This window comes from Triticum aestivum, chromosome 7B (assembly GCF_018294505.1).
Source record: "Triticum aestivum cultivar Chinese Spring chromosome 7B, IWGSC CS RefSeq v2.1, whole genome shotgun sequence".
Taxonomy (NCBI): Eukaryota; Viridiplantae; Streptophyta; class Magnoliopsida; order Poales; family Poaceae; genus Triticum; species Triticum aestivum.
The window spans coordinates 96,066,901-96,076,428 of record NC_057813.1 but is presented as its reverse complement, the minus strand read 5'-3'; the positions used below and the strand labels follow the sequence as shown (position 1 = coordinate 96,076,428).

The window sequence follows — 9,528 nt, the reverse complement described above, 5'->3', positions numbered from 1 at the left end:
ATATATTTGTGTGTCTAATATTGGAAGAACTCGAAATATTGATAAGGTGTTATTAATAATATGGGCGGGGTAGACCCATACCCAAATAATAATAATAATAATAATAATAATAATAATAATAATAATAATAATAATAATAATAATAATAATAATAATAATAATGGTAGCAAGAATAATTATGCAAGAAGCAGCCATGCAACATCCGTATCAGGAAAGGTCTTCATTCAAGACAAGACCTATAATCCAAGTTGCATGAAGAAAATATTCAACCGTGCATGGATAACTCATAGCATGGTGCATACAAGAACAAGAGTTGCAATGAAGACAAGAGCTTCAGTCTGGACAAAATCATCTGTCAAGACAAAGATTCCAGTCAAGACAAAAGTTCCAGTCAAGACAAAATTCACGGTCAAGACAAATATTCCAGTCTGGACAAAATTCTCAGTCTAGACAAAGTTCTCAGTCTAGACAAAAATATCAGTCTAGCATCGGAGTCACGCAAGGCTGAATGTCGCAAACACTGAGGCACTTCAGCGGTGCATAAGGCGTGTCAAGCTACGAGATACCCCGGCCTCCAGCTATGACGCAGAAGAATAAAAAAGGGGAGCATCCAGCATCCCTCGCGCACTATAAAAGGAGGAGGATTGAGCGCGGAGAGACACACACAACAGCAGTCTACACAACACCCGTCTCCAGAGCATCGCAAGCACCAGATCACCACTTCCCTCACTCTCCTCAGTAGTAGTAGTTGGTAGTAGCCATCTCCAGTTTGGAATAAGCCTTTGAGGCATTGTATCATCCAGTGGTGGAGGTAGGCAGAAGGTAGTCCTCTTTTTCTCTTTGTAATCCCTTCGGGGTCTCCCGAAAGGGAAATCCATATGTAAATTATATTGTCGAAATGAAGTAGTTTCTGGTTTTACTTGGTTTTTATATTATGAATTTATGAAATGAGTTCTTACGCTAGGGATCCTATAGGAGAAACATCTGCGGGTAGTTCTCTATTTAGCCGATGTGTGGCGTTTGAATGAGAACCATGTGGCCGTAGAGAAGTGTTCCCTTCGGGTGGAACTGCCTGGGAAGACGGTAGGAATTCATCAAATAAATTTGTAATATAAACATCAAGTGAAAGAACTTAGCTGCTTCTGAAGCAACATAGTGATGAATACAGAGAGTACCGAGTAGGATTAACACAACTGCTGCATACCCGTAGGCTGTCTCGTTGGTTTCGCCAACCCGTAAAAGATCCTGCATATTAATTAAGAATTGGTTAATTAAATAATTTCACAAAATTTAAATTACGTAAGAAGTTAATAAGTACTTTATATTTTAATTTAATATATTTGTGTGTTGGTATCTCAGCCAGAGTTTTAATCATTGAATGACTAAAGTATTTGAATTTAGAAATTAGTACAGGTAGACTGATCTCTACCAAAGAAAATATTAGCATACGTGCAGAATAAATCCTTCCGAAGAACATACGTGGCATACTAGTCATAGCCAACTAAATTTAATTGTCGACCTCATTCATAACTTTTATATAACTTGGGGGAAAAGGCAAGATAATTTAGACCAAAAATTTGAAAGTCTGTTAAAAGAACACAAAAAGTTAGTAGAAAAATACGCAGGCTTGAATAATAAAATCGATCTAGTTCTATAGAAATTAGAAGAATCGAAAGGTAGAAACCTTATAATTTGTAAGAACAATGACTATATTAAAGAAGAAGTTTTATCCATTGGTAAGAATCAAAGTGGTGTCATAAATAAGAATAAAGATTCATTATCAGGTGCTAAAACAAGACGCGATATACTTGAAGTTAAAAGGTTAATACAAGAAGTAAAGACTCTAGTCGTATCATAACTTGAATGAGTGAATATTGCCAAGCATTAAAAGAAGTAGAAAATTAATTAACACCTTCTGTCGGATTTTCATATCACGATTTGCCAAACGAAGATTCCAGAATAATTATAAGGCAGAATAACACAATTCTACAACTACTAGTCTAGATTTTGGAAAAGCTAAATACTAAACGAGGTAACAACGAGTTGATATTATCTTCATCCGGAATAGTCTCATCCTCTAAAAATATTAATTCTGAAAAATGGAACTATCTAAAAGCGTCTCTAGAAGAGACAAGACAATCCAGTTAATAAGGCAAGATTCTAGGCCGCTAACCATGATGAATAGGATATCATGCAGAAGTGACGACATAGATAATTTAGAAGAGGTTATAGACATGGAACGCGAATTAGAAAGATATCAGAGAGATACGTTAAGAAAAATAAGACCGCAACATGTATATCACATGGGCATATTTGAAAGTAAAAGCGGATTATACAGAATATCTAGAGAAGTAGAATTAAGTGTGTTAGTGCATCCGGTGGATTTAAGAATTGTTAGCAAAAATATTGAGAATGAACTTACATATTCAGGTTACAAATATATTCACCAAGGGATGTATATTATAGGAGTAAAAGAAATGACAAGATAGAAATTAGGAACGAAGGTATTAATTACATTACTTGACAAAAGATGGGAGTCGGTAGACAAAGCATCATTAGGCTTTATGGAAGGAGATATGAATCAAAATAGATTAATAACATATATAGCTCCAGACTTAATGATGCCTGTAATAGAATTTATTGAGAAAATGAGCTTTGGGTTTCAAACCAGAGGATATGAAGATTTTAAAGGAACAAATTTGTTAGTAAGCATTGAATTCATAGGAAGACTCACGAATAAAAGAAGCTCTAGATACAAAGTAAACGTAAATGACGTAATAGAGAGCATGCAATCTAAAGGCATAAAATTTATGAGCCCTCTTAAAATTGGTTCTGAAGAGAGAGCAGGAGAGGAATGGAATATAAGCGAATTAATAGAAAAGAAAGAGTTGAGGCAGCCAGAAAATTATATAAGCTACCAAAATAGCGAAGGAAGTAGTAGCATTAGATTATTGAACTATAAATCCGCAGCCGTAGACAAAATAGAACCTCTTTTGTCAGAAGCAGAGAGTAGTGATAGTAGGAATAAAGGAGTAAAAGAATGCATGGAAAAGGTAGACTTAGAAGATGAATTAAAACATTGGGAAGAAAAATTAAAACGCATAAACTGGGAATATAATAATTCAATGACATCAGATTGGCCTAAAATAAGAGAAAGAGAATTATTCTTTATTAGAGAAATTTCGAGAATAAAAATATTAATAAAGGATAAAAAACCAGTCATTAGTAACCCAGTGGTGCCAAAGAATAACATTAAACGCGGAGAAAATACCGATATCAAGAATAAAGCTGAAAGTCATAAAGAGAAAGCCATAAGTGAAGAAGATCAATGGGATATCAATAATAAGATATTATTAGAAAGATATAAAGAAGAAGAAGAAGAACCATGGAATCAATATGAAGATCAAAATTATATTGATTTCGAGCAAAATGCTGATTTTATAAACTCGTTAGATGACAAAATTCTGCATAATTTAGAAAATGTGATGGAAGCCATGGAAGTAGATTTAGGTGGTCATAAAAGAAGAAGAGGTTATGGCGAGTCATCTGTAAAGAGAGAAGGAGAAAGAGAGAGACCTACTCGATCTTCTGGAAAATGGCCTCCTGAAAAAGATGATTATCAACCTACATATATCCCTGGACAATATACATTTATGGGTTCTAAAAGAAGAGGTTTTGAAAAGGCAGTGCAGTTCCAAAACTCTAGGAATGATGGTGCAATTCTGAATTTAACAGCCCATGACCCTATAGATTGGCCGAATATAATTAGTGTGTGGAAAGGATTAATAGTCCAAAAATATATACAAAATCAATATAATATAGGGAATAAGGTGGAAGATATGATAACATATCTTGAAACATTTTTGGGAGAATCAGTAAAAATATTCTGGGAACAATGGGTAGAGACATATCCAGACCAATACGAAGAACTAAAAAGAGCTGGGAGTAATCCTAATAACTTTGCCAATGTCATATCAAATATGGTCATAGCAGAAGATCCAGAATTGGGTCATACCACATTGCAAAATGAAAGGTTGAGAGAAATAGAAAAATTAACTTTAACAAGTTGGAAAGGTATAAAGGAATTTTCTCAGCATTATTTATACAATGCTACCACAGCTAAGCAAGGCTACAATAAAGGTGTGGTTGAAAGGTATTTTAATAGGTTACCATATCCATTAGGATCAATAATATTTGAAGAATATAAGAAAGATACTGCAGGCATAGTCATAAATATATCTCAATTTATAACGTTTGTGTTTAAACATCTTAGAAAGGTATGTACAAGTATACAGGCCCAGAGGTCTATGAAGAAATCCGATTATAGTTTCTGCAATAAAATCGTCCAAATACCACTAACATATGGCGAAGAAAGACACAGGAGTAAGAAATATTATAAACCACAAAGAGATAATAGAAATTTTAGAACAAAGAAAAGATATTTCTTACGAAGATCGGATAATAGAGCCCCATTCCTGCATAAAAGAAATGTTAGAAGATATAATCCTAGAAAATCATATGATAAAACATGTAGATGTTTCATATGCAATTCACCTGATCATTTAAGTAAAACTTGCCCTAATAAAGATCAGAAAAGGTACTCTAGTAAATATGAAGAGCAAGAGAGAGTATTAATTATAGATAGTGTTAATGAGAATATACTAGTATGTGATGATGAAGTAAAAGATGATGAGTCAATATACTCCATCATAGAAACAGATGAAATAGAAAATGAAGAGCTAGAAGAAGAATCTAGTGAAGATGAAATCGATTTAATAGATGATCTATCAGGATTAAAAATAGAGATGATGAACCAGGTAGATTGTGAACATGATTGGATTAGGGGAAAAGGAGACTATAATATAAAATGTGCCTTTTGCATATATTACCCCAGCCAAGAGAATAGGTATACATGTAGTTTATGTTTAAGACAAGCTTGTAACTCAGGCCTAAAATCTACGAATCAAAGGTGGAGACAAGAAATAGAATATGAACCTGAAGATAGAATATTATCTAGCAGAGTTAGAAATCTAGAAAATAGACTAAATAAGTTAGAGGCAGAACTAGAAGATCTAAAATCTAACTTAGAAAATAAAGCAAATACAGAAGAAGAGAACATTATAGTTGAAGGCACGGAAATAGAAGAGCAAATAATAACAGAAAGAGATCAAATAATAGAACCAAATAAATAGCAAGATAGGTTCTACCAGAACATGGAAGACAGCATAACAGAGAATAGATATAAAGTCATACATGATCATATTAAAGGCAAATAAAATAATTTACCAAACTTATTTCTCTGATCATCATTTCTACAGGAATGAAGAGAAACACACTTGTAGGAGGAAGTGAAAGCTACATATCTGGAAATAACACCAGAATAAGGATATTACCGCCAAATACATTCAATTTCAGACCAAAAGATCATATCCAAGTTTATGATATGGAAATATGCTTATTGGATATTAAGGACATAATCAGAAGACAAGAAAAAGGTTGTATGCAATCTAATATCAATAACCCTGCAGTATATTTTACACCAAGACCAACATATATTATGTTCGATGGAATAGCTATGACATTGGAAGAAATACAAATAAGGCGTGATGAAATCAAGTATGCCGCAAATTGGGCCAAGATAATGAAAGGATGTTATTTCGAGTATCAAGAACTGATAGAAAGAATATAAATGAAGTAAATTCTTCAAAATATAAATCATACACAGAATGCCTTATCAAAGGAGTTGATCCTTTGGACAGAGAATACATAAAATTGAAGATAGTTGAAAAACTTAAAGAAGTTACAAAGACAATGAAGGCAGAATTGAAGGAAGAAATTTTAAAAGAATTACGATCAAAAATGAACCAAAATTTTGAAGAGCTAAAGAAAGAATATGATCAAAAATACGATTTCACCATTTCTGAGACAGACCATACAGACATTGCCGGGCACGGGCAACCAATTGAATAAAGAGGGAAAACAATAATCAAATATACTCAAATATGAATTGATATGAATATCAATTATTCGGGCACGGAGGACCTATACCCGAATATTGAAAGAACTCGAAATATTGATAAGGTGTTATCAATAATATGGGCGGGGTAGACCCGTACACAAAAAAAATAACAATAATAATGGTAGCAAGAATAATTATTCAAGAAGCAGCCATGCAACATCCGTATCAGGAAAGGTCTTCATTCAAGACAGGTCCGTTCATCCAAGTTGCATGAAGACAATATTCAACCGTGCATAGATAACTCATAGCACAGTGCATACAAGAACAAGAGTTGCAATGAAGACAAGAGCTTCAGTCTGGACAAAATCATCTGTCAAGACAAAGATTCCAGTCAAGACAAAAGTTCCAGTCAAGACAAAATTCGCGGTCAAGACAAATATTCCAGTCTGGACAAAATTCACAGTCTGGACAAAGTTCTCAGTCTAGACAAAAATATCAGTCTAGCATCGGAGTCATGCAACGCTTGATGTCGCAAACACTAAGGCACTTCAGCGGTGCATAAGGCGTGTCAAGCTATGAGATACCCCGGCCTCCAGCTATGACGCAGAAGAATAAAAGAGGGGAGCATCCAGCATCCCTCGCGCACTATAAAAGGAGGAGGACTAAGCGCGGAGAGACACACACAACAGCAGTCTACACAACACCAGTCTCCAGAGCATCGCAAGCACCAGATCACCACTTGCCTCACTCTCCTCAGTAGTAGTAGTTGGTAGTAGCCATCTCCAGTTTGTAATAAGCCTTTGAGGCATTGTATCATCCAGTGGTGGAGGTCGGCAGAAGGTAGTCCTCTTTTTCTCTTTGTAATCCCTTTGGGGTCTCCCGAAAGGGAAATCCGTATGTAAATTATGTTGTCGAAATGAAGTAGTTTCTGGTTTTACTTGGATTTTATATTATGAATTTATGAAATGAGTTCTTACGCTAGGGATCCTATAGGAGAAACCTCTGTCGGTAGTTCTCTATTTAGCCGATGTGTGGCGTTTGAATGAGAACCTTGTGGCCGTAGAGAAGTGTTCCCTTCGGGTGGAACTGCCTGGGAAGACGGTAGGAATTCATCAAATAAATTTGTAATATAAATATCAAGTGAAAGAACTTAGCTGCTTCTGAAGCAACATAGTGATGAATACGGAGAGTACCGAGTAGGATTAACACAACTGCTGCATACCCGTAGGTTGTCTCGTTGGTTTCACCAACCCGTAAAAGATCCTGCATATTAATTAAGAATTAGTTAATTAAATAATTTCACAAAATTTAAATTACGTAAGAAGTTAATAAGTACTTTATATTTTAATTTAATATATTTTTGTAAAAAAATAATATAAAATAATAATAATAATAACAATAATAATGGTAGCAAGAATAATTATGCAAGATGCAGCCATGCAACATCCGTATCAGGAAAGGTCTTCATTCAAGACAAGACCGTTCATCCAAGTTGCATGAAGACAATATTCAACCGTGCATGGATAACTCATAGCACGGTGCATACAAGAACAAGAGTTGCAATGAAGACAAGAGCTTCAGTCTGGACAAAATCATCTGTCAAGACAAAGATTCCAGTCAAGACAAAAGTTCCAGTCAAGACAAAATTCGCGGTCAAGACAAATATTCCAGTCTTGACAAAATTCTCAGTCTAGACAAAGTTCTCAGTCTAGACAAAAATATCAGTCTAGCATCGGAGTCACGCAAGGCTTGATGTCGCAAACACTGAGGCACTTCAACGGTGCATAAGGCGTGTCAAGCTACGAGATACCCCGGCCTCCAGCTATGACGCAGAAGAATAAAAGAGGGGAGCATCCAGCATCCCTCGCGCACTATAAAAGGAGGAGGACTGAGCGCGGAGAGACACACACAACAACAGTCTACACAACACCAGTCTCCAGAGCATCGCAAGCACCAGATCACCACTTCCCTCACTCTCCTCAGTAGTAGTAGTTGGTAGTAGCCATCTCCAGTTTGTAATAAGCCTTTGAGGCATTGTATCATCCAGTGGTGGAGATAGGCAGAAGGTAGTCCTCTTTTTCTCTTTGTAATCCCTTCGGGGTCTCCCAAAAGGGAAATTCGTATGTAAATTATGTTGTCGAAATGAAGTAGTTTCGGGTTTTACTTGGTTTTTATATTATGAATTTATGAAATGAGTTCTTACGCTAGGGATCCTATAGGAGAAACATCTGCCGGTAGTTCTCTATTTAGCCGATGTGTGGCGTTTGAATGCGAACCTTGTGGCCGTAGAGAAGTGCTCCCTTCGGGTGGAACTGCCTGGGAAGATGGTAGGAATTCATCAAATAAATTTGTAATATAAACATCAAGTGAAAGAACTTAGCTGCTTCTGAAGCAACATAGCGATGAATACGGAGAGTACCGAGTAGGATTAACACAACTGCTGCATACCCATAGGCTGTCTCGTTGGTTTCGCCAACCCGTAAAAGATCATGCATATTAATTAAGAATTAGTTAATTAAATAATTTCACAAAATTTAAATTACATAGGAAGTTAATAAGTACTTTATATTTTAATTGATAATATATTTGTGTGTTGGTATCTCAGCCAGATTTTTAATCATTGAAAGACTAAAGTATTTGAATTTAGAAACTAGTACAGGTAGACTAATCGCTACCAAAGAAAATATTAGCATACGGTGCAGAATAAATCCTTCCGAAGAACATACGTGGCATACTAGGCATAGCCAACTAAATTTAATTGTCGACCTCATTCATAACCTTTATATAACTTGGGGAAAAGGCAAGATAATTTAGACCAAAAATTTGAAAGTCTGTTAAAAGAACACACTAAGTTAGTAGAAAAATACGCAGGCTTGAATAATAAAATCGATCTAGTTCTACAGAAATTAGAAGAATCGAAAGGTAGAAACCTTATAATTTGTAAGAACAACGACTATATTAAAGAAGAAGTTTTATCCATTGGTAAGAATCTAAGTTGTGTCGTAAATAAGAATAAAGATTCATTATCAGGTGCTAAAACAAGACGCGATATACTTGAAGTTAAAAGGTTAATACAAGAAGTAAAGAATCTAGTCGTATCATAAGTTGAATGAGTGAATATTGCCAAGCATTAAAAGAAGTAGAAAAATACTTAACACCTTCTGTCGGATTTTCGGATCACGATTCGCCAAAAGAAGATTCCAGAATAATTATAAGGCAGAATAACACAATTCTACAACTACTAGTCCAGATTTTGGAAAAGCTAAATACTAAATGAGGTAATAACGAGTTGATATTATCTTCATCCAGAATAGTCTCATCCTCTAAAAATATTAATTCTAAAAAATGGAACTATCTAAAAGCCTCTAGAAGAGACAAGACCATCCAGTTAATAAGGCAAGATTCTAGGCCGCTAACCATGATGAATAGGATATCATGCAGAAGTGACGACATAGATAATTTGGAAGAGGTTATAGACATGGATCATGAATTAGAAAGATATCAGAGACACGTTAAGAAAAATAAGACCGCAACAGGTATATCACATGGGAATATTTGAAAGTAAAAGC

The 9,528-nt window shown here is 35.1% G+C and overlaps 1 protein-coding gene across 1 annotated transcript; it reads left to right on the top strand.

Annotated features, from left to right (window-relative positions):
• Window positions 1-653: 653 nt before the first annotated feature.
• Window positions 654-8,122, top strand: LOC123161207 (uncharacterized). Its single transcript, XM_044579055.1, has 2 exons — window positions 654-6,799; window positions 7,395-8,122. Exon 1 carries the CDS (start codon window positions 2,565-2,567, stop codon window positions 5,190-5,192), a length of 2,628 nt encoding a protein of 875 aa, XP_044434990.1. The 5' UTR covers window positions 654-2,564; the 3' UTR covers window positions 5,193-6,799; window positions 7,395-8,122.
• The last annotated feature ends 1,406 nt before the right edge of the window (window positions 8,123-9,528 follow it).

Coding starts and splice junctions, on each gene's coding strand:
- LOC123161207 (XM_044579055.1), top strand. CDS start 2,565: ATGGAAGGAGATATGAATCAAAATAGATTAATAACATATATAGCTCCA.